Genomic DNA, 24,881 nt, shown 5'->3' on the forward strand with positions numbered 1-24,881 from the left:
AAAGGAGACAGAGGACTGGGGATCGAACGGATGGAGGGGATTGGACGCCGTGGCTCTAAGGGGGCGGGGATAGAACGCGGGGATTGGAAGGAGGCGGGGATAAAACCCGGGACCTGAATACCCGGCTAGGGACACTAGAGACAGGAATCGGGGTTTCTGGGTGACGGTGATCTGGGAGTGGGCAGGACTCCAAAGGCCCGTCGACCCGGTGGTGGACTCCTTGCACTGGGATTGGACATACGCAAGCCGGAGATTTGGGGCCGGCGCTCAAAATCCGGGGGCGGGGGTGGACTCGGGTTTGGACCCCAGGATCCGATCAGCGGACCCCTGATTCAACGTGGTAAGTATTGGACCCCAGGGGCTCGGGCTCCTGAGGGGGCTGGAGTCCTGTGTCTAGGGTTGGGCGTGCAAGCCTCTCCATCACTTGTCCTCGACGCTCGCCTCCGCTCACAGTCTCAGCATCCCAGGCTGCGAGGCATGCGCAGTGGGTGCTTCCTTCCCCATCCTCTCCAGCCCGGGCAGGGGGAGGGGACGCTGGGCCACCTCAGAGCAGATGAATTTATAGACACCACCCCCCTTGCCTTGGCATGAGAAGCGGAAATGGGGTGGACAGCGTCAATATCTAATAGGTGTTTGTTTCATATGGGTCTAAAACTAATGTTTTTCTCAAGACCCCGCAACTCAGCCTGGACCAGTTTCCCTCCTCCACCTACCCCCGAATCTTCAGAGTCCTGTATTAGGGGGGAGGGCACTGCCCCCGCACCATGTTCTTGGCAGAGCAGGTAAAGGGGTTAACGCGAGCTATCCCTGTGGCCTCTCTACGCGTTCCCAGAGGCCCCGAATTGACGTCCTTCCCTCAAAACCTCCGGGTCTACAAACCAGGACCCGCAAGACCCCTCAGGTGCTTAGAGAAGGATGAGCTAGTCCTGGGTCAGCGCAGAGAGGCAGCTGGAGGCGTGGGATCCCTAGTCTGAGGGAGGAGGGGCTGGGGGCCTGGGCTTCTGGGTCTGAGGGAGGAGGGGCTGGGGGCCTGGACTCCTGGATCTGAGGAAGGAGGGACTGGGGCCTGCACTCCTGGGTATGAAGGAGGAGGGGCTGGGAGCCTGGACTCCTGAGTCTGAGGGAGGAGGGGCTGGGGCCCTGAAGAGTGACTCTGCCCGACTCCCAGGGCTCCAGCGTGACATGGCTGAAGCGCACCAGGCCGTGGGCTTCCGAACCTCGCTGACCTCGGACGGGGCTGAAGTGGAACTCAGTGCCCCTGTGCTGCAGGAGATCTACCTCTCTGGCCTGCGCTCCTGGAAAAGGCATCTCTCACGTTTCTGGGTGAGGAGTGCTGCTGGTTGGTTTCCTTCCGGGGATCCAGGTTTCTGCTTCCTGCATGTCTGAGGCTCACTTCCGGCATTTCAGTTGGTCCGTTTCTGGGAGCCTATCACCACTTTTTCCGGGAATTTCGATGTCTGCTCCCGGGACCCCTTTAGTTATTTCTCCCTGGCTCACTTCCGGGATCCACAGCCTCACCTGCTGTGAACTTCTGTTCACTTCTTTCACCCAAGAGGGGAACTGGGCCCCCCAAAAACTACCCACTTTCAGTTACTAGAACTCCATATCCTTACCTTATGGTGAAATTATCATTTCTCCCTTTCATCTCAAGCTTCTTTTGTTGTTGTTGTTGTTGTTTTTGAGACAGAGTCTCACTCTGTCACCCAGGCTGGAGTGCAGTGGCACAATCTTGGCTCACTGCAACCTCCACCTCCTGGGTTCAAACAGTTCCCTGCCTCAGCCTCACGAGTAGCTGGGATTACAGGCACCCACCATGCCCAGCTAATTTTTGTATTTTTAGTAGAGATGGTGTTTCACCATGTTGGCCAGGCAGGTCTTGAACTCGCGACCTTGTGATTCACCCACCTCGGCCTCCCAAAGTGTTGGCCAGGCTGGTCTTGAACTCCTGACCTCAGGTGATCCGCCTGCCTCGGCCTCCAAAGTGCTGGGATTACAGGTGTGAGCCACTGTGCCCAGCCTGTTTTTTTCTGAAACAAAATCTCGCTGTGTCACCCAGGCTGGAGTGCAGTGGCACAATCTCTCCCAGCTCACTGCAACCTCTGCCTCTTGGGTTCAAGCGATTCTTCTGCCTGAGCCCCCCGGGGTAGATGGGATTGCAGGTGCCCGTCACCATGTCCAGCTAATTTTTGTACTTTTAGTAGAGAAGGGGTTTCACCATGTTGGCCAGGCTTGTCTTGAACTCCTGACCTCAGGTGATCTGCCCACCTCGGCCTCCCAAAGTGCTGGGATCATCTCCAGCTTTTTTTTTTTTTTTTTTTTTTTTTTTTTTTTTTTTTGAGACAGAGTCGTGCTCTGTCTCCCAGGCTGGAGTGCAGTGGCACGATCTCAGCTCACTGAAGCCTCCACCTCCTGGATTCAAGCGATTTTCCTGCCTCAGCCTCCTGAGTAGCTGGGACTACAGGTGTGCACCGTGATGCCGGCTAATTTTTGTGTTTTTAGTAGAGACAGAGTTTCACCATGTTGGCCAGGCTGATCTCGAACTCCTGACCTCAGTGATCTGCCTCCCAAAGTGCTGAGATTATAGGCATGAGCCACTGCACCTGGCCCAAACTCCTGCCCTTTGTCCCTGTTCTAGAATGCCCATGCCCAATGTGTAACCAGCATCCATGTCTGTCCCAGAGTTCCTGGTTCTAGAACTCTTGCACTGTCTCCATACAGGACCTCCCCCTCGTCACATCCCCTGTGTGTGAACTGGGGTCTTGAACACCTGTGGGGTCAGGACTGAGTTTGAATCCTGACTCCACGGCTTAGTAGCTGTGTCATCTTGGGCAAGCACCTCTCTTGGAGTTGCAGTTTCCCTTCGTGGAAAACATTGGTGTTGACAGCACCTCCCTCACAGGATAGCCTTTTTTTCTGGAAACGGAGTCTCGCTCTGTTGCGTAGGCTGGAGTGCAGTGGCGTGATCTCCACTCACTGCAAGCTCCACCCCCCGGGTTCACGCCATTCTCCTGCCTCAGCCTCCCGTGTAGCTGGGACTACAGGCGCCCGGCACCGCGCCCAGCTAATTTTTTGTATTTTTAGTAGAGATGGGGTTTCACAGTGTTAGCCAGGATGGTCTTTTTTTTTTTTTTTTTTTTTTTTTTTGAGACGGAGTCTCGCTCTGTCGCCCAGGCTGGAGTGCAGTGGCCGGATCTCAGCTCACTGCAAGCTCCGCCTCCCAGGTTCCCGCCATTCTCCTGCCTCAGCCTCCCGAGTGGCTGGGACTACAGGCGCCCGCCACCTTGCCCAGCTAGTTTTTTGTATGTTTTTTTTAGTAGAGACGGGGTTTCACCGTGTTAGCCAGGATGGTCTCGATCTCCTGACCTCGTGATCCGCCCGTCTCGGCCTCCCAAAGTGCTGGGATTACAGGCTTGAGCCACCGCGCCCGGCCTCCAGGATGGTCTTGATCTCCTGACCTCGTGATCCACCTCTCTCGGCCTCTCAAAGTGCTGGGATTACAGGTGTGAGCCACTGCGCCCGGCCTAAATTAACTCTTTTATGTCCTGGCCCATGGCGAGGTCTGAGTGTTAGCTTCTGATGTTGTTCTTCATTCATTCACCATATATTTATGGGGCATCCGGTAAGGGCCTGGCCCTCTTTAGCATGGAGAACACAGCAGAGATCAACAGATGGAATCACTCCTGGTGCCGGGGCTCACGGCTTTAATCCCAGCACTTTGGGAGGCTGAGGCAGGAGGATCGCTTGAGCCCAGGAGTTGGAGACCAGCCTGGGCAACATAGGGAGATCCCATCTCTACTGAAAAAATTAAGACAGGCAAGGCACAGTGGCTCACGCCTGTAATCCCAACACTTTGGGAGGCCGAGGCGGGCAGATCATGAGGTCAGGAGATCGCGACCATCCTGGCTAACACGGTGAAACCCTGTTTGTACTAAAAAAAAAAAAAAAAAAAAAAAAAAAAAAAGAAAAAGAAAACCCAGGTGTGGTAGCGGGGGGCTGTAGTCCCAGCTACTCAGGAGGCTGAGGCAGGAGAATGGCATGAACCCGGGAGGCGGAAATTGCAATGAGCCGAGATGGCGCCGCTGCACTCCAGCCTGAGCGACAGAGCGAAACTCCACCTCTAAATAAATAAACAAATAAATAAGACAGAATCCTGCTTTTATGGAGTTCTCATTCGAGTTGGGGGAGAAGGCAATAAAACAGATGAGCAAAATATACAGTATGGTGACATTCTGTAGTGTCATCTGATATTGATGGTGAAACGTGCTATGGTGAATGATAAATCGGGTGGAGAAGAGTGATGCCGGGGTGTCGCAGTTAAATAAGGGGATGGTGGGCTGGGCGCGGTGGCTCATGCCTGTAATCCCAGCACTTTGGGAGGCCAAGGCAGATGGATCACAAAGTCAGGAGTTCAAGACCAGCCTGGCCAATATAGTGAAATCCTGTCTCTACTGAAAATACAAAAATTAGCCGGGTGTGGTGGCGGACGCCTGTAATCCCAGCTACTTGGGAAGCTGAGGCAGAAGAATCACTTGAACCCGGGAGGCAGATTGCAGTGAGCCAAGATTGCGCCACTGCACTCCAGCCTGAGCGACAGAGCAAGACTCCGTCTCAAAAAAAAGGGGGGGTGCGGCCCAGGAGGATCTCCTGAAGCTGAGATGTTTCAGTAGGCTAAACCACGCCTCTAGGGTCTTGTTGGTTGTGAAATCTGTTCCACTTGGCAGACAGCCGCCACCTTGAATTCCAAAGAACCTCTCCCTGCCCCCTTACCCTGGGACTCCTTGGGCCTCAGGCCAGTCCACCAACTAAAGTGTTAACATGTAGCCATCCTTGGCCGCGTGTGGTGCCACGCCTGTAATCCCAGCACTTTGGAAGGCCGAGGCAGACAGATCATGAGGTCAGGGAGCGAGACCATCCTGGCTAACATGGTGAAACCCCATCTCTACTAAAAATGCAAAAAATTAGCCAGGCATGGTGGCGGGTGCCTGTAGTCCCAGCTACTCGGGAGACTGAGGCAGGAGAATGGCGTGAACCCAGGAGGCAGAGCTTGCAGTGAGCCGAGATCACGCCACTGCACTCCAGCCTGGGCGATAGAGCGAGACTCCGTCTCAAAAAAAGAAACAAACGTGGCCATCCTTTTCCTGTGTTTAAATACGTACGTACACAGAAACATATATTTATAGACCTACAAATATATACATACACACACATACTTGTGTGTGTGGTAAAACTGCATGGAGAAAAATGCATTTTTTTTTTTTTTTTGAGACAGATTTTGTACTTGTTGCCCAGGCTGGAGTGCAATGGCATGATCTTGACTCACTGCAATTTCCACCTCCTGGGTTCAAGCGATTCTCCTGCCTTAGCCTCCCAAGTAGCTGAGATTACAGGCGCCTGCCACCACGCCCAGCTAATTTTTGGTATTTTTAGTAGAGACAGGGTTTCACCATGTTGGTGAGGCTGGTCTCGAACTCCTGATGTCAGGTGATCCACCCGCCTTGGCCTCTCAGAGTGCTGGGATTACAGGCGTGAGCCACTGCACCTGGCCTTTTTCTTTTTTTTTTTTTTTGAGATGGAGTCTCACTCTGTCACCCAGGCTGGAGTGCAGTGGCCGGATCTCAGCTCACTGCAAGCTCCGCCTCCCGGGTTCACGCCATTCTCCTGCCTCAGCCTCCCGAGTAGCTGGGACTACAGGCGCCTGCCACCTCGCCCGGCTAGTTTTTTGTATTTTTTTTTTTTTTTTTTTTTTTTTTTTTTTGAGACGGAGTCTCACTCTGTCACCCAGGCTGGAGTGCAGTGGCCGGATCTCAGCTCACTGCAAGCTCCGCCTCCCGGCTTCACGCCATTCTCCTGCCTCAGCCTCCCGAGTAGCTGGGACTACAGGCGCCTGCCACCTCGCCCAGCTAAGTTTTTGTATTTTTAGTAGAGACGGGGTTTCACTGTGTTAGCCAGGATGGTCTCGATCTCCTGACCTCGTGATCCGCCCGTCTCGGCCTCCCAAAGTGCTGGGATTACAGGCTTGAGCCACCGCGCCCGGCCTTTTTTGTATTTTTTAGTAGAGACGGGGTTTCACCATGTTCGCCAGGATGGTCTCGATCTCCTGACCTCGTGATCCGCCCGTCTCGGCCTCCCAAAGTGCTGGGATTACAGGCTTGAGCCACCGCGCCCAGCCTGGCCTTTTTTTTTTTTTGACATGGAGTCGGTCTGTTGCCAGGCTGGAGTGCAGTGGCGTGATCTCTGCTCACTGCAATCTCCACCTCCCAGGTTCAAGCGATTGTCCTGCCTCAGCCTCCCGAGTAGCTAGGAGTACAGGTGTGTGCCACCACGTAAAGCTAATTTTGTATTTTTAGTAGAAACGATGTTTCACCATGTTGGGCAGGATGGCCTCTACTCTATCTCTTGACCTCGTGATCTGCCCGCCTCGGCCTCCCAAAGCACTGGGATTACAGGCATGAGCCATTGCACCTGGCCTTTTTTTTTTTTTTTTTTTTGAAACAGAGTCTCGCTTTGTCGCCCAGGCTGGAGTGCAATGGCAGGATCTTGGCTCACTGCAACTTCCACCTCCTGGGTTCAAGCGATTTTTCTGCCTCGGCCTCCTGAGTAGCTGGGATTATAGGTGCCCACCACTGTGCCTGGCAAGTTTTGTATTTTTAGTAGAGATTGGGTTTTGCCACGTTGGCCAGGCTGGTCTTGAACACCTGACCTCAGATGATCCACCCGCCTCCGCCTCCCAAAGTACTGGGATTACAGGCATGGGCTACTGCGCCTGGCCAAACCCCAGTGTTGTCATTTGTAAAATGAGGTCATGTTAGTACTTACTTAACACAGTTTGGGGAGGATTTAAATTGTTAATCCTTGTAAATGGCACCTGGAATGTAGTAAGTGCTCATTAAATGTTAGTTCTCTCTCTCTCAGGCTTCCAAAGGAGTTTAGTTAGTAACCCAGTGCTGTTGTTCATTCCTCATTGATTCCATGATCTGGTACTTCTAGAAGGCCTTACTGAGCTCCAGACCCTGCTCTGAACAGGATCATTTTGCTTTTTTTTTTTTTCTTTTTTGGAAACAGAGTCTCGCTCTGTTGCCCAGGCTGGAGTGCAGTGGTGTGATCTCGGCTCACTGCAAACCCTCCTGGGTTCACACCATTCTCCTGCCTCAGCCTCCTGAGTAGCTGGGACTACAGGTGCCCACCACTACGCCCGGCTAATTTTTTTTTGTATTTTTAGTAGAGACGGGGTTTCACCGTGTTAGGCAGGATGGTCTCGATCTCCTGACCTCATGATCTGCTTGTCTCGGCCTCCCAAAGTGCTGGGATTACAGGCGTGAGCCACCGTGCCCGACTTTTTTATTTATTTATTTTTTTGAGACAGGGTCTTACTTACTTTGTTACCCAGGCTGGAGTGTCACCATCACAGCTCACTTCATCCCTAAATTCCTGGGCTCAAGTGATCCTCCTGCTTCAGCCTTCCAAGTAGCTGGGACTAAGGTGTGTGCCGCCGTGCCTGGCTTTTTTTTTTTTTTTTTTTTTTTTTTTTTGAGACAGAGTCTTGTTCTGTCACCCAGGCTGGAGTGCAGTAACGTAATCTTGGATCACTGCAACCTCTGCTTCCTAGGCTCAAGCGATTCTCATGCCTCAGTCTCCCAAGTAGCTGGGATTACAGGCACCCGCCACCATGCCCGGCTAATTTTTGTATTTTTATTAGAGACGGATTTCACCATGTTGTCCCGGCCAGTCTTGAACTCCTGGCCTCAAGTGATCCACCCGCTTCAGGCTCCCAAAGTGTTAGGATTACAGGCGTGAGCCACTGCTGGTCTCGAACTCCTATGTTCAAGGGATTCTCCTCCTTGACCTCCCAAAGTGCTGAGTTTACAGGAGTGAGCCACCACACCCGGTCTGTTCTGCCTTTGACAGCCTCCCCTTCGAAGTCCTGCCTCAGAATATCCTCCTCCAGGGAACCCTCCCTGATACCCTTGAACTGTAACTTGCCAACACAGGGCTCCTCCTGTTTCTTGCCCTATAGCAATTAATACTTACTTCATTCTGGACTGACCTTCCTGAGGGCAAGACCTGGATCTCTCTGTTCCCTACTAGATCTTGAGCATCCAGCTCAGGGCTCAACACACACTGGGTGCTCAATAATGTTTGAGGATGGCACAGAACAGAGGAGAGGGCAGATGATTGAATGGATGCCCTTTCCTCCCCACAGAATGACTTTCTCACCGGTGTGTTTCCTGCCAGCCCCCTCAGTTGGCTTTTCCTCTTCAGTGCCATCCAGCTTGCCTGGTTCCTCCAGCTGGATCCTTCCTTAGGACTGATGGAGAAGATCAAAGAGTTGCTGCCCGACTGGTGAGGTTCCCCCACTCCAGCCCAGTAACCCCCAATCACTCTCCCTCCACCCAGTAAATTCTTCTGTCATTGTGGTGTACCTGCTAAAGAAAAGTTACCTCTGAGACTTAATTTGGGTCAGATTAATAAAGGTATAGCATGAAGAAAAAGGAGGTGAGGCCGGGCGCAGTGGCTCACCCCTATAATCCCGGCACATTGGGCATTGGGAGGCCGACGTGGGTGTATCACTTGAGGTCAGGAGTTCAAGACCAGCCTGGCCAACATGGTGAAACCCCATCTCTACTAAAAATACAAAAAAGTAGCTGGGCACGGTGGCAGGCACCTGAAATCCCAGCTACTAGGGAGGCTGAGGCAGGAGAATCGCTTGAACCTGGGAGGTGGAGGTTTTAGTGAGCTGAGATCGGGCCATTGTACTCCAGCTTGGGCGACAAGAGTGAAACTCTATCTCAAAAAAAAAAAAAAAAAAAATAGTGCGAGCTTTGCTGGGCACAGTGGCTCATGCCTGTAATCCCAGCACTTAGGGAGTTCAAAACAGGAGGATCACTTGAGCCCAGGAGTTTGAGACCAACCTAAGCAACATGTTGAAACCCCATATCTACTAAAAATACAAAAAATTAGCCAAGTGTGGTGTCACTCACCTGTGGTCCCAGCTACCCAGGAGGCTGAGGTGGGAGGATCACCTGAGCCCAGGAGGTCGAGGCTGCAGCAAGCTGAGATCATGCCACTGCATTGCAGCCTGGCAACGGAGTGACACCCTGTCTCAAGAAAAAAATTTTTAAAAATGGCCAAGCATTGTGGTTCACACCTGTAATCCCAGCACTTTGGGAGGCTGAGGTGGGCAGATCACCTGAGGTCAGGAGTTCGAGACCAGCCTGGACAACATGGTGAAACCCCGCCTCTACTAAAAATACAAAAATTAGCCAGGTGTGGTGGTGCGCACCTGTAGTCCCAGCTACTCGGGAGGCTGAGGCAGGATAATCACTTGAACCTGGGAGGCAGAGGTTGCGGTGAGTCAAAATTGTGCCACTATACCTTCAGCCTGGGTGACAGAGCGAGACTCCGTCTCAAAAAAAAAAAAAAAAAAAGGCCGGGCGCGGTGGCTCAAGCCCGTAATCCCAGCACTTTGGGAGGCCGAGACGGGTGGATCACGAGGTCAGGAGATCAAGACCATCCTGGCTAACACGGTGAAACCCCGTCTCTACTAAAAAATACAAAAAACTAGCCGGGCGAGGTGGCGGGCGCCTGTAGTCCCAGCTACTCGGGAGGCTGAGGCAGGAGAATGGTGTGAACCCGGGAGGCGGAGCTTGCAGTGAGCTGAGATCACACCACTGCACTCCAGCCTGGGCGACAGAGCGAGACTCCGTCTCAAAAAAAAAAAAAAAAAAAAAAAGTATGAGCTTTGCCCATCTCTAGTCATGTAGTCTTAGCCAAGAGACCTCACCATTCTTTTTTTTTTTTTTTTTGAGACGGTGTCTCGCTCTGTTGCCCAGGCTGGGGTGCAGTGGCCAGATCTCGGCTCACTGCAAGCTCCGCCTCCCGGGTTCACACCATTCTCCTGCCTCAGCCTCCCGAGTAGCTGGGACTACAGGCGCCCGCCACCTCACCCAGCTAGTTTTTTGTATTTTTTAGTAGAGACGGGGTTTCACCCTGTTAGCCAGGATGGTCTCGATCTCCTGACCTCGTGATCCGCCCGTCTCGGCCTCCCAAAGTGCTGGGATTACAGGCTTGAGCCACCGTGCCCGGCCAAGACCTCACCATTCTTGATTGTCAAGGCCTTCATCTGTAAAATGAGGGTATGAATAATTGCTTCGTAGAGTGCTTGGAAGAATTAATCAAAATCCTGCCTGTCGTCTGTGTATGGTGACTCACACCTGTAATCCCAGCACTTTGGGAGGCAGACGTGGGCGGATCACCTGAGGTCGGAGTTCGAGACCAGTCTGGCCAACATGGTGAAACCCTGTCTCTACTAAAAATACAAAAATGAACCAAGCGTGGTGGCAGGCGCCTGTAATCCCACCTACTCGGGAGGCTGAGGCAGGAGAATTGCTTGAACCCCGGAGGCAGAGGTTGCAGTGAGGTGAGATCATGCCACTGCACTCCAGCCTGGGCGACAGAGTGAGACTCTGTCTCAATTAAAAAAAAAAAAATCCTGGCTGGGCGCGGTGGCTCAAGCCTGTAATCCCAGCACTTTGGGAGGCTGAGATGGGTGGATCATGAGGTCAGGAGATCGAGACCATCCTGGATAACACGGTGAAACCCCGTCTCTACTAAGAAATACAAAAAACTAGCCGGGCGAGGTGGCGGGCGCCTGTAGTCCCAGCTACTCGGGAGGCTGAGGCCGGAGAATGGCGTGAACCCGGAAGGCGGAGCTTGCAGTGAGCTGAGATCCGGCCACTGCACTCCAGCCTGGGCTACAGAGCGAGACTCCGTCTCAAAAAAAAAAAAAAAATCCTGCCTGTCCCATAGTCAGTAGAGTGCCAGGAGTTTCTCTTGGGAGTGGTTGCATTATTTTTATTGTGTTATTGTCATCTTCAGGAAGGGTTTGAAAACCGGGTGCAGGTGAAATGTCAGGTCTAGTTCTTTGATGAGTCCTCCTGGGGAAGAAGGTCCACATTTGGTGCAGATGGCTTCAAAGAACAGACCCAGGACCAGATGTAGACGTTTCCAAGAGGGATGCCGGGCACAGTGGCTCACACTTCTAATCCCAGCACTTCGGAAGGCTGAGGCAGGAGGCTTGAGCTCAGGAGTTTGAGACCAGCCTGGGCAACATAGTGAGACTCCCATCTCTACCCCTCCCCCGCAAAAAAAAATTCCCAGAATGCTAGATTTACCCAGTCTATAGAGGGAAAGTCATTTGACCCACGTCCTCCAAGTGACATTTGCAAACTTTGCAAACAAACGTGCTGATTTAATGTAGCTTTAGACCAGCTTTTCCTAAATTTAAGCTGGCATTGGTATCACCTGGATGGGTTGTTAAAACACTGATTACGGCCAGGCGCGGTGGCTGACATCTGTAATCCCAGCACTTTGGGAGGCCAAGGTGGACGGATCACCTAAGGTCAGGAGTTCGAGACCAGCCTGGCCAACGTGGTGAAACCCTGTCTCTACTAAAAATGCAAAAAATTAGCTGGGCATGGTGGCAGACACCTGTAATCCCAGCTACTTGGGAGGCTGAGGTAGGAGAATTGCTTGAACCCAGGAGACAGAGGTTACAGTGAGCCAAGATCGTGCCACTGCACTCCAGCCTGGGCGACAGAGTGAGACTCCATCTCAAAAACAAAACAAAACAAACAACAACAATAAAAAACGCTGATTGCTGGACCCTACCCAGAGAGATTTTGGCTTGTTAGGTGTCAAAGGGGCCAGAAATGTGTATTTCCAACAAGCTCCCAGGCAGTGCTCCCAGGAGGTGCTCCCAGGAGCCACAGTTTCAGAACTATTGCCTTAGAGTAGTGATAGCTGGGAGGAAAAAGTGTCCCCTCAATAGAAATAATGGCTGTCATTTATTAAGCACCTACCGGTTTCCATGGAAAGTGACTTTGGAAGCTTGGTGCTGCCACAAGGGGAGGGGGCTGGAGGGGGTGACAGAGCTCACACCTACTAAAATGACAAAAATGGGTTTCTCTGTCTGACAGCCAAAAGATCAGTGCAGGGGCTGGAGGGGGCTGGAAGGGAGGGAGATTCTGAGGCCAGGAGACCTAGGCCCAGCCTCTGTTTCTCTCCCTGCAGGGGCGGACAGCACCATGGGCTCCGGGGGGTCCTGGCAGCTGCTCTGTTTGCCTCTTGTTTGTGGGGAACCCTGATCTTCACACTGCACGTGGCCCTCAGGCTGCTTCTGTCCTACCACGGCTGGCTTCTTGAGCCCCATGGAGCCATGTCCTCCCCCACCAAGACCTGGCTGGTATGGGAGGGGCATAGCCCTACTTCAGCTCTCCTGGGACCCACTTCTCTGTCCCCCTCTCTCTGGGTCTCTGTCCCCCTCTCTCTCTGGGTCTCTGTCCCCTGTCTCTGGGTCTCTGTCCTTCTCTCTCTGGGTCTCTGTCCCCTGTCTCTGGGTCTCTGTCCTTTTCTCTCTCGGGGTCTCTGATGCTCTTAAGTCTCTGTGTCCTTCTCTTTGGGTTTCTGTCCCACTGTCGACCCCTGCCCCCCTCAACTCCCTGGTCCCAGTGAGGGGTTAATGACCCGGTAACTCCTCCTCCCCAGGCCCTGGTCCGCATCTTCTCCGGCCGCCACCCGATGCTGTTCAGTTACCAGCGCTCCCTGCCGCGCCAGCCCGTGCCCTCTGTGCAGGACACCGTGCGCAAGGTGGGCCTGGGAGCGCGCAGATGGGCTGGGGTGGCCGGGGCGGGCCGCGGGCATGACCTGCCGTCTTCTCTCCTTTAGTACCTGGAGTCGGTCCGGCCCGTCCTCTCCGACGAGGACTTCGACTGGACTGCGGTCCTGGCGCAGGAATTCCTGAGGCTGCAGGCGTCGCTGCTGCAGTGGTACCTGAGGCTCAAGTCCTGGTGGGCGTCCAATTATGTGAGTCCCGCCACTGCCACCAAGGCCCTACCTGAAAGGCTAAGTTTGTAAGCTCGCCCTGCTAAACTGGCGAGTTCTACACGCCCCGCCCCACGACACGCCCACAACCCACACGCCCCCTGCAGCGATTGGAGCCTGTCCCCGGGCCTGCATCCTGGGCCCCCAAGGGCCAATACACTGAGCCCCGCTCACATACGTCTGTAGCCTAACCTCAACATTTAAATATAGATATAAGCATATGTATTTATTTATATATATATGCTCATAACATATATATGCTCTCTATGTTTAATGTTGAGGTTAAGGGTATAGATGCTCCAATATTCTGAGCTCCACCCTTGATCTTCCAAAGACTGAACCAGAATTCCAGGACCTAGGGCTGGCGCACTGTCTCACGCCTGTAATGCCAGCACTTTGGGAGGCTGAGGCAGGCAGATCACATGAGGTCAAGAGTTCGAGACCAGCCTGGCCAACATGGTGTAAAAACACAAAAATTAGCTGGGCGTGGTGGCACATGCGCCTATAATTCCAGCTACTCGGGAGGCTGAGGCGGGAGGATTGCTTGAACCCAGGAGAGGTTGCACTGAACTGAGATTGTGCCACTGCACCCCAGCCTGGGCCACAGAGTGAGACTCTGTCTCAAAAACAAAACAAAACAAAAACAAACAAACAAAAAACCACAAAGGAGTTGAATGGTGAGGAGTGGTGGGAGAGGCCTGAAATCCAGACTGAGGATCCTGGACTCTTTCCTGGGGGTACTAGGGAGCCATGGGAGGGTTTGGAGCAAGGAAGGGGCTGGGTCAGCTCTGGTGTGGGGGAAAGACTGGAGGGTGGGAGGCTGCAGAGGAAGCTACCGTGAGATCTACTATTGTAGGTCATTGAGACACTGGGCTCGGATGAGAAAACCTGTGGTGAGAGTGAGAGGGGAAGGGAAGAGGGTCTGCGGCAGAGCCCCAAGGGGCACCGATATGGCAGGCTCAGTTGGTCAAACCCAATGAAGGGGACGGCAGGCCTTGCTTTTCTGGTTAAATTTTTGTTTTTCTTCACACTTTTGGACAAGATTCTACTTACACACACACACACACACACACGCATATTTTTTTCTTCCCTTCCTTCCCTCCCTCCCGCCTTTCCTATCTTCTTTCTTTATTTCCTTCCTTCCTTTCTTTTTTTCTGTCTCCTTCCTTCCTTCCTTCCCTTCCTTCCTTTTTTTTGTTGAGACAGAGTCTCGCTCTGTCACCCAGGCTGGAGTGCACTGGCGCGATCTCGGCTCACTGCAAGCTCCGCCGGCCAGGTTCATGCCATTCTCCTGCCTCAGCCTCCCATAGCTGGCTAATTTTTTTTTTTTTTTTGTATTTTTAGTAGAGTCAGGGTTTCACCGTGTTAGCCAGGATGGTCTCGGTCTCCTGACCTCGTGATCCGCCTGCCTCGGCCTCCCAAAGTGCTGGGATTACAGGCGTGAGCCACCGTGCCTGGCCTCTTTCTTTCTTTCTCTTTCTTTCTCTTGCTTTCTCTCTCTCTCCTTCCTCCCTTCGGGATTACAGGCGTGAGCCACCGTGCCTGGCCTCTTTCTTTCTTTTTCTTTCTCTTTCTTTCTCTTTCTCTCTCTCTCCTTCCTCCCTCCCTCCTTTCTCTCTCTCTTTTCCATCCTTCCTTCTCTCCCTCCCTTTCTCTCTCTCTTTCTTTCTTTCTCTTTTTTTTCTTTCTTTCCTTTTTCTTTCTTGAAAGGGGTCTCACTCTATCACCCAGACTGGAGTACAGTAGCATGATCACGGCTCACTGCAGCCTTGACCTCCCAGGCTCAAGCCATCCTCCCACCTCAGCTTCCCTAGTAACTGGGACTCGGGAAGGCTTGTGCCCCCGAGCCCTGCTAATTTTTGAACTTTTTCGTAGACATGGGGTCTTGCCATGTTGCCCAGGCTGGTCTCAAACTCCTAGGCTCAAGCTATCCTCCCACCTCAGCCTCCCAAAATGCTGGGATAACAGGCGTGAACCACCGCTCCTGGCCTGTATATTTTATTGTACCTCCAAGCCAACTGCCAGTGATATACACACCATTATTTTATGTACAACAACAACAAAAACAAACCCTACAAGACCAGCTAAACTGTGACACAGTGCTTTCTTTTGTGTTTTTCATTGTTTGATTTTATTATGGTATTGGCAAGGCCAAAATTTTCATGTATTTACACATATATATATAATTTCACATATTTATTATTTTATAAATTTTACATTTATGTTCTGTTTTTTTTTTCTTTTCTTTTCTTTTTTTTTTTTTGGGACAGGGTTTCACTCTTGTTGCCCAGGCTGGAGTGCAGTGGTACGATCTTGGCTCACTGCAACCAATGCCTCCAGGATTCAAACGATTCTCCTGCCTCAGGCTCCCGAGTAGCTGGGATTACAGGCATGTGCCACCACGCCTGGCTGATTTTTGTATTTTTATAGAGATGGGGTTTCATCATGTTGGCCAGGCTGGTCTTGAACTCCTGACCTCAGGTATCCACCCGCTTCAGCCTCCCAAAGTGCTGGGATTACAGGTAGGCGCCACCGCGCCCAGCTGTACCTTGTTCTTTCCAACAGCTATGTAATAGGGCACTGCCGGAGTGTAACAGCGTTTAGCTAACTGATCCCCCATGGATGGATTTCTATGGATTTCTAGGTGATTGCTATTTACTGACTACGATGACTGGCTTCTTTGGCTGTATCCTCCTTGCCTGACACAGGAACATCTGGGGCCTTCCCTGTCCTACTGTCCCTCCCACAGCAAGGCCCTGGCCCCTCACTGTGTGTCTCCCCACCCCACTCCCAGGTCAGTGACTGGTGGGAGGAATTTGTGTACCTGCGCTCCCGAAATCCGCTGATGGTGAACAGCAACTATTACATGATGGTGAGAAGGGGAGGGGTGAGGTTCACAGGCCCCAGGTCTAGGGTTGGGGTACCTGGATGGAATGTGACATTCATGCTCAGTGACCTGGATCTGGACGCACCATCTGGGATTCATCGTTCCGCCCTCTTTTGGGGTCAGGACCTGTATTTGGGTCAGTGGTTCCATCAAGGGCAAACCTGACCCCGGGTGTTTTGCCGTCCCCTCTCCTGGTCCCCAGGACTTCCTGTATGTCACACCCACGCCTCTGCAGGCAGCTCGCGCTGGGAATGCCGTGCACGCCCTCCTCCTGTACCGCCACCGCCTGAACCGCCAGGAGATACCCCCGGTAAGAGGGCCCCAGTGGGCTGGGGATGGAGGTGTGGTCCTGTGGCCTTTGGGCCACAGGGGTCCTGGAAGGCAGCTCACAGCCCACGGTTTCCTGCAGACTTTGCTAATGGGAATGCGTCCCTTATGCTCTGCCCAGTATGAGAAGATCTTTAACACCACGCGGATTCCAGGGGTCCAAAAAGGTGAGACCCTCTCCTGTCCCCACTGATGGAGGCAGAACAATATAGTGGCTAAGAGCATGTTTTCTGGAGTCCGCCTGCCTGAGCTGGGACCCATTGCATCCTTGCTGTGTGACCTTCTGCACGTTATTACCCTCTCTGAGCCTCAGCTTCCACTAAAGTGGGATAATAATTGTACCTAGGAGCTGGACGCGGTGACTTATGCCTGTAATCCCAGTTCTTTGGGAGGCCGAGGTGGACGATTGCTTAGGCCAGGAGTTTGAGACCAGCCTAGGGCAACGTAGTGAGATCCGATCTATATGAAAAATTCAAAAATTAGCCAGGCATGGTGGTATGCGCCTTTGGTCCCAGCTACTCAGGACCCTGAAGTGGGAGGATTGCCTGAGTCCAGGAGGTTGAGGCTGCAGTGAGCTGAGATCTCACCACTGCACTCCAGCCTGGGCGACAGAGCGAGACCCTGTCTCCAAAAACCAAAAGTCCTAGGATGCTGATGATTACTAGGGTGCTTTGAACAACTGATGACACCTAAGCAGCATATAATAAATGGTCGCTATTTTTATGTGTCTGGCCCGTCCCCACGCTTCTGCCAACGCCACCCCTAGACTACATCCGCCACCTCCATGACAGCCAACACGTGGCTGTCTTCCACCGGGGCCGATTCTTCCGCGTGGGGACCCACTCCCGAAACAGCCTGCTTTCCCCGAGGGCCCTGGAGCAGCAGTTTCAGCGAATCCTGGACGATCCCTCACCGGCCTGCCCCCACGAGGAACATCTGGCTGCTCTGACCGCTGCTCCCAGGTAAGGGTCGGGGGTCAGGGGTCAGGGGTCAGGGGTCAGGGGCTCTCAGAGGCCGCCAGTGTCCTGAGGCCATGGAAGGGCAGGGTGGGACCAGGTGACGGCTGGGCAGGATGGACTCAGGCACATCCCGGGCCCTCCAGGGGCACGTGGGCCCAGGTGCGAAGGTCCCTGAAGACCCAGGCAGCAGAGGCCCTGGAGGCAGTGGAAGGGGCCGCTTTCTTTGTGTCACTGGACGCTGAGCCCGCGGGGCTCACCAGGGAGGACCCAGCAGCGTCGTTGGATGCCTATGCCCATGCCCTGCTGGCTGGCCAGGGCCATGACCGGTGAGTCAGTCTTGGGATGGGGCCCCCAGACATGGCACCCCAGAATGCAATATCAGACCTAGGACCCCCGACAGTAGACAGCCAGACCCTGGAGCCCACACCTGCAAAGTCTGTAGACCAGCGGCTGCCTAGAGCTGAGGACCCCAGACCCAATGCTTTGGGACCTGGAGACCTGGGACCAAGACCTATAACCCAGTCCCAGTGACCCCCAAATCCGAAACTCCAAACCCCTGAGCTGGACCCTCAGACCCAGAGACCCCAGATCTGAGGACCACCAAACCCAGGACCCCTAGGCCGTGACCCCAGACTTGGCAACCTCAGCCTCAGAACTTGAACCATTCAATCCTCAGGCCTTAATGCAGGCACCCCAAACCCATGGCCCCAGACGCAGACTTCCAGACCTAGAGATTCTCAGGCCTGGCAGGCATCACTGAATTCCTAGGCCCCAGGGGGGTCCCACTGACCTCCCAGCACCCCCAAAAGCCTTGAACCTTCCTCAGTGAGTTCTCTAAAAATCTCCAAACTCTAGACTGGGCGTGGTGGCTCATGTCTGTAATCCCAGCACTTTGGGAGGACGAGAGGGGCAGATCACTTGAGGTCAAGGGTTCAAGACCAGCCTGGCCAGTATGGTGAAACCTCATCTCTACTAAAAATGCAAAAATTAGCTGGGCATGGTGGTGCGTGCTTGTGATCCCAGCTATTTGGGAGGCTGAGGTGGGAAAATCACTTCAACCCTCAGCTACTTGGGAGGCAGAGGTTGCAGTGAGCCAAGATCGCGCCACTGCACTCCAGCCTGGGCAACAAGAGTGAAACTCCATCAAACAAAAAAACAAACAAACAAAATCCCCAAACTCTAAATCCCAGACATATCTTGGATACCTCCAGGGCCACTACTGAGGACCCCCAATGGTCCTAGAAATCCCCACACCAGCACCCCAATGGATTCCCACATCTCCCCATCTAGAAAACCCCCTCAAGTCCCACAGAAAGCACTCCGAGGTCCCTCTGCCCCTCGCTCTCGGTGACCCCTCTGAACTCTCCCCGACAGCTGGTTTGACAAATCCTTCACCCTAATCGTCTTCTCTAACGGGAAGCTGGGCCTCAGCGTGGAGCACTCCTGGGCCGACTGCCCCATCTCAGGACACATGTGGGAGGTAGGGCGGCCAGCCCTCCCTTGTTCTGGGGACCCCCGCCCCATCTCCAAAGACCATCCTCTCCAGGGCCTTAGGGTCAGAAGAATAACTGAGGCTTGGCCAGGCATGGTGGCTCACACCTGTAATCCCAGCAATTTGGGAGGCTGAGGCAGGCAGATCATGAGGTCAGGAGTTCGAGACCAGCCTGGCCAACATAGTGAAACCCCATCGCTACTGGTAGCCAGGCATGGTGGTGTGTGCCTGTAATCCCAGCTATTCGGGATGCTGAGGCATGAGAATTGCATGAACCCAGGAGGTGGAGGTTGCAGTGAGCCGAGATCGTGCCACTGCACTCCAGCCTGGGCGACAGAGCAAGACTACATCTCAAAAAAAAAAAAAAAAGAAAAGAGAAGAAAGAAAAACTGAGGCTCAGGGAGAGGCAGAGGCTGGCCCAGGGTCACCCAGCAAAGAAAGGGTCTGGGGTGAGGACCTTCCTTTGATGAATTGGTAACTGGGGCTCAAAGAAGGAAGTGATTTTCCCAGAGTCCCACAGCGAGGAGTTACAGAGCAAGAAGACGACTCCGGGCTGGGTGCAGTGGCTCATGCCTATAATCCCAGCACTTTGGGAGGTCAAGGCAGAAGGATCACTTAAGCCCAGGAGTTTGAGACCAGCCTGGGCAACATAAATGAGACCCTGTCTACAAAAAACATTAAAAAAAAAAAACTAGCCAGGCATGATGGTACATGCCTGTGGTCCCAGCTACTCCGGAGGATAGCTTGAGCCCAGGAGTTCGAGGCTGCAGTGAGTTATAATTTCACCACTGCACACCAGCCCGGGTGACAGAGCAAGACCCTGTCAAAAAGAAAAGAAAAGAAGTACAGGGACAGTAAACGCCGGTTGAGTATTGGTATTAGTCCTGTTCTTGAGGAACATGAACCCGAGACCCCATCTGTGAACATCAGAGGTTTCTGTTTCTCAGAGACTTCCCCCTACCCCAAAAAGGGCCGTATGAAAAGAGGTCCCGGTTAGATGGCCTCAGTCCACAGGGAGGAAGGGTCTCTGACAGCCTCTGTTTGTCCGCAGTTCACTCTGGCTACAGAATGCTTTCAGCTGGGCTACTCAACAGACGGCCACTGCAAGGGGCACCCGGACCCCACACTACCCCGGCCCCAGCGGCTGCAATGGGACCTTCCAGACCAGGTGAGGCTGGGTTTCTGGGCCTCTCCTCCAAGTCCCACGATTCCTAGCCTTGACTCCAAACTCATCCCCACCCCCAATCTCAACCTGAAAATCAACCCCATTTCTACCCCCAACCTGAAACCCCCACTTCTCCCACCTCCAAATCAGGCCAAATGCATCTACAACCTCAAACCCCAAAACGAACCTCATCCCCAGCCCTAACTCCAACCCTCCTCCCATTGCCAATCCCATCCTCAACCCCAGCCCCATCTCTACTCGCTTCAGACTCACAACTCACCACTGTCCAACCCCAGCACCAACCCCTACTCCATGCCCAATCCCATCCCAACACCACCACCACACCTGAATTCACTCCCATGTTCATCCTAACTCCACCCCATACCCAACCCCAACCCCATCCTGTACTCAGTCATGACCCCACCTCCAACCACAACCCATGCCCACCTCCAATTCACTTTCCATATCCAACCCCTTCCCCATTCCATTCCCAAACCACTCTCAGTCCCTCCTCCATTCCCAACCCCAGCTTCGGCTGTGGCCCAACCCCAATCCTGTTCCAGTCTGCACTGCCATGCCTATCCCCATCTTTTTTTTTTTTTTTTTTTGAGACGGAGTCCGGCTCTGTCACCCAGGCTGGAGTGCAATGGCGCGATCTCGGCTCACTGCAAGCTCCGCCTCCTGGGTTCAAGCGATTCTCTTGCCTCAGCCTCCCGAGGAGCTGGGATTACAGGTGCCTGCCACCACGTCTGGCTAATTTTTTGTATTTTTAATAGACATGAGGTTTCGCCATGTTGGCCAGGCTGGTCTCAAACTCCTGACCTCAGGTGATCCACCCGCCTCGTCCTCCCAAAATGCTGGGATTACAGGCGTGCGCCACCATGTTCAGCCCCTATCCCCATCTTTAGTCTCATCCTTCAATTCTCTTCTGTTCTTTGTCCCCATTTCCGTATTCTGCCGCAACCCTAACTCCACGTCCACCTTCGCTTCCAGCCTCATTCCTGGCTTTCACCCTACCCCCATCTGTAACCCCAACTACTCCTCTTCCCTCCTCCTCTGGCAGATCCACTCCTCCATCTCTCTAGCCCTGAGGGGAGCCAAGATCTTGTCTGAAAATGTCGACTGCCATGTCTTTCCATTCTCCCTATTTGGCAAGAGCTTCATCCGACGCTGCCACCTCTCTTCAGACAGCTTCATCCAGATCGCCTTGCAACTGGCCCACTTCCGGGTCAGCTGGGTTCCCCAACCACAGCCCCCTCAGGGTCTCAGTCCACCTGAGCCCCCAGGACCTGCCCCTCCACAGTTCCCTGTGGTCGTTGCCATTGTGGGTCGGCCATCTTGAATTCTCTCTCCCAACCATTCTTGGGCTGGCTGGAGGACGCTGGAGGTCTGGACAGAGATGGGTCAAGTCTGTAAGATTTCCTGATCCCTGCTGACAGATTCCTCTTTTCCTCCTTGTCCCCCAGGACAGGGGTCAATTCTGCCTGACTTATGAGTCGGCCATGACTCGCTTATTCCTGGAAGGCCGGACGGAGACGGTGCGATCTTGCACGAGGGAGGCCTGCAACTTTGTGAGGGCCATGGAGGACAAAGAGAGGACGGTGGGTGCAGGCCTCGCTTGAGGCTTCAGTCCTTTCCGGGTACTCACTCATCCACTTGCAAACATTGATGGGACCTACTGAAGCCAGCCTCCATAAGGGGCACGAGGGACAAGGGATGAATCAGACCTGGCCTCTGACTTCAAAGAGCTCACCGATGGGGGAGACAGCCCAGCATGGTGTGATATCTGCTTTCATGGTGGTCTCACAGGGCACTGGGGGAGCACCCAAGAAGGAACCCCATTTATTTATTTATTTATTTTTGAGATGGAGTCTTGCTCTGTCACCCAGGCTGGAGTGCAGTGGCACAGTCTCGGCTCACTGCAACCTCTGCCTCTCGGGTTCAAGCAATTCTCGTGCCTCAGCCTCCCGAGTAGCTGGAATTACAGGTGCCCGCCACCATGCCCAGCTAATTTTTTTTTTTTTTAGTAGAGATGAGGTTTCACCATGTTGGTCAGGCTGGTCTCGAACTCCTGACCTCAGGTGATCTCTCTGCCTCAGCCTCTCAAAGTGCTGGGATTACAAGCGTGAGCCGATGGGCCTGGGCGGAACTCCATTTTTACAATGTAACTCTGCCCATTTAACCTCTATGTGACCTTATGACCTTCCTTTGCACCATTCCCCGCACCCCCTCTGCCCAGATCCCAGATCCCACCCACCCCCCACTTCTGCTCCCTTGCCCCACACCTACCCCCGCACCTACAAGGTATTGTGGTTCCATGGGAGGAGTTTGGGCTCTGGGGCCAGACACACCTAGAAACCCACCTGGGTGTCCCTGGCTGTGTGAACCTGGGCACATGAGTTCCCCTCTTTAAGCCTCAGTTCCCCATCTGTAAAATGGGTTGAAATTCCCACCTTGCAGGGATGCGGCAAGCTTGGTTGAGGCCAGGTGTGCCGCAGGCCCAGCACTAAGTCGACTTCCTGTCTTTCCATGACCTGTGACCTCCCTGGGGACCCCAGGACCCACAGTGCCTTGCCCTGTTTCGCGTGGCAGTGGACAAGCACCAGGCTCTGCTGAAGGCAGCCATGAGCGGGCAGGGAGTCGACCGCCACCTCTTTGCACTCTACGTCGTATCCCGATTCCTCCACCTGCAGTCGCCCTTCCTGACCCAGGTTGGGGCACAGGGAAAGGGTTAGAGAGGGAAATGGGAGACCATGGAAGAAGGGAGAGGCTTCAGGGAAGGAGGGTGATGTTGAAAAAGGACCCATCAAGGCCGGGCGCGGTGGCTCACGCCTGTAATCCCAGCACTTTGGGAAGCCGAGGTGGGCGGATCACTTGAGGTCAACAGTTCGAGGCCAGCCTAGCCAACATGGTGAAATTCCATCTCTACCAAAAATACAAAAATTAGCTGGGCATGGTGACAGACACCTGTAATCCCAGCTACTTGGGAGGGCTGAGGCAGGAGAATCCCTTGAACCCGGGAGGCGGAGGTTGCAGTGAGCTGAGATCGTACCACTGCACTCCAGCCTGGGCGACAGAGCGAGACTCTGTCTCGAAAAAAAAAGGGTGATGTTGAGAAAGGACGCATCAGCAGAGAAGTCAGTTAGAGCGCTGGAGCGCGGGGGAAGAAAGGCAGAAGGCGGAGATGCAACCAGGCAACCGGAGCAGACAAAAGAGGAAAGGGTCAGTGGGGTGGGGCTAGGAGGAAAGGGCGTGGTCAGAGGAGGGGCGTGGTCCGAGGGAGAAGGGGAGAGGGACGTGGTTGGTGAGAAGATGAGGGGCGTGGCCAGATAGGGCATGGCCAGGAGAAGGGTGTGGTCAGGGAGAAGGAGGCCCGGGATTTAGGGGTGAGAAAGAGCCAGGGATGCAGGGAGTGAAGTGGAGCCAAGGGCCGGAACGGCAGATCTCTGTCCTGCACATGTGATGGGCTCCTGTCCTCAGGTCCATTCGGAGCAGTGGCAGCTGTCCACCAGCCAGATCCCTGTTCAGCAAATGCATCTGTTTGACGTCCAGAATTACCCGGACTATGTTTCCTCGGGCGGTGGATTCGGGCCTGTGAGTGGAGCTGGCGCGCGCTGGCCCCTAGAGGAAAGAGGGGGCTGGGGTCCTGCACTCCTGTCTAGTGGGGGTGGAGGAGACTGGAGATATTTTCTTCCCTTCACTCTTTCTGACTCCAGGCTGATGACCATGGTTATGGTGTTTCTTATATCTTCATGGGGGATGACATGATCACCTTCCACATCTCCAGCAAAAAATCAAGCACAAAAACGGTGAGACAAACGTGTGTACTCACCAACTCCCTCTTTCCTCAGGAACCAGGAGCCTAGGCCCCTAGCCCCTCCTCCCTCAGACCCAGGAGTCCAGGCCCCCAGCGCCTTCTCCCTCAGACCCAGGAGTCCAGACCCCCAGCGCCTTCTCCCTCGGACCCAGGAGTCCAGGTTCCCCAGCCCCTCTTCCCTCAGACCCAGGAATCCAGGCCCCCAGCCCCTCCTCCCTCAGACCCAGGAGTCCAGGCCCCAGCCCCCTCCTCCCTCAGACCCAGGAGTCCAGGCCCCAGCCCCCTCCTCCCTCAGACCCAGAAATCCAGGCCCTCAGCCCTCTTGTTTCTCAGCCTCCAGGATCCTGTCTTCCAGCTTCCCCTGGCTCTGACACCGTTCTCCTTCCAGGATTCCCACAGGCTGGGGCAGCACATTGAGGATGCACTGTTGGATGTGGCCTCCCTGTTCCAGGCGGGACAGCATTTTAAGCGCCGGTTCAGAGGGTCAGGGAAGGAGGACTCCAGGCACAGGTGTGGATTTCTCTCCCGCCAGACTGGGGCCTCCAAGACATCAATGACATCCACCTACTTTTGACTCCTTCCAGCAGGCGGCTGGCCTCTCCGGGGAATGAGGGTGAAGATGGCCACAGCTGGCTGACACAGGGCAGGGGCAGCCTGTTTGGCCACCGGATATCCAGGCTAATAAAGATGTGTGAGCTGGGTGTGTGGTGTCTGCTATGCTGTTGGGCAGGGAGGGGTGGAAGAGGTTAGGACCAGGGTGGAGGAGAACAGATCTTCTGACCTCGTGATCCGCCCACCTTGGCCTCCCAAAGTGCTAGGATTACAGGCGTGAGCCACTGTGCCCGGCCCACAGGTTTTTCTTTTTTTTTTCCCAGAGACAGGGTCTCAGTCTGTCACCCAGGCTGGAGTGCAGTCTTGCAATCATAGCTCACTGCAGCCTCAACCTCCAAGCTCAAGTGATTCTCCTACCTTAGCCTCACAAGTAGCTTGGGCCACAGGTGCGTGCCGCCACATCCAGCTAATTACCTTTTTTTTTTTTTTTTTTTTTTTTTTTTTTTTGTAGAGACAGGGTTTTGCCATATTCGCCAGGCTGGTCTTGAACTCCTGGGCTTAAGCGATTCTCCTGCCTCAGCCTCCCCAGTAGCTGGGATTACAGGCACCTGCCACCATGCCTGGCTAATTACAAAGCATCTTTCTGGGGAGCTGCACATCATCACATAGCCGGGGCTTTGTGAAGTCACGTTGGCCAGCAGAGATGAGCAAACACAGCTTCTAATGTTTGCTTCTTTGTCTCCCAACTCCAATTTCTGCTTCCGTCTTCCCATGTGATCTCCTCTGTCTCAAATTTCTCTCAG

The 24,881-nt window shown here is 53.8% G+C and overlaps 2 protein-coding genes across 8 annotated transcripts in view; one reads left to right on the forward strand and one right to left on the reverse strand.

Moving 5' to 3' along the window:
- Positions 1-24,227, forward strand: CPT1C (carnitine palmitoyltransferase 1C). 7 transcript variants are annotated; one of them, XM_050771459.1, is made up of 19 exons: positions 1-340; positions 672-782; positions 1,169-1,323; positions 8,201-8,340; positions 12,070-12,241; positions 12,544-12,645; positions 12,724-12,861; positions 15,674-15,751; positions 15,969-16,260; positions 16,860-17,055; positions 17,196-17,378; positions 18,427-18,532; positions 19,596-19,712; positions 20,773-20,937; positions 21,176-21,310; positions 22,268-22,420; positions 23,190-23,303; positions 23,426-23,518; positions 23,915-24,227. In XM_050771459.1, the coding sequence occupies exons 3-19, from the start codon at positions 1,183-1,185 to the stop codon at positions 24,098-24,100; spliced, it is 2,511 nt and encodes an 836-aa protein (XP_050627416.1). In that variant the 5' UTR covers positions 1-340; positions 672-782; positions 1,169-1,182; the 3' UTR covers positions 24,101-24,227. The 7 variants fall into 7 exon arrangements, with proteins under 7 accessions (XP_050627416.1, XP_050627418.1, XP_050627419.1 ...); XM_050771461.1 differs by lacking the exon at positions 672-782 and having other exon boundaries at positions 15,969-16,076; positions 16,176-16,260; XM_050771462.1 differs by lacking the exon at positions 672-782 and having other exon boundaries at positions 16,002-16,076; positions 16,176-16,260.
- The window catches only part of RRAS (RAS related), a 120,075-nt gene that overhangs the window by 58,053 nt on the left and 37,141 nt on the right, over positions 1-24,881 (reverse strand). The window lies entirely within an intron of this gene.

Source organism: Macaca thibetana, chromosome 19 (assembly GCF_024542745.1).
Source record: "Macaca thibetana thibetana isolate TM-01 chromosome 19, ASM2454274v1, whole genome shotgun sequence".
Classification (NCBI taxonomy): domain Eukaryota; kingdom Metazoa; phylum Chordata; class Mammalia; order Primates; family Cercopithecidae; genus Macaca; species Macaca thibetana.

Coding starts and splice junctions, on each gene's coding strand:
- CPT1C (XM_050771459.1), top strand. CDS start 1,183: ATGGCTGAAGCGCACCAGGCCGTGGGCTTCCGAACCTCGCTGACCTCG. Junction 1,324..8,200: donor GGCATCTCTCACGTTTCTGG/GTGAGGAGTGCT, acceptor TCCTCCCCACAG/AATGACTTTCTCACCGGTGT. Junction 12,646..12,723: donor TGCAGGACACCGTGCGCAAG/GTGGGCCTGGGA, acceptor TCTCTCCTTTAG/TACCTGGAGTCGGTCCGGCC.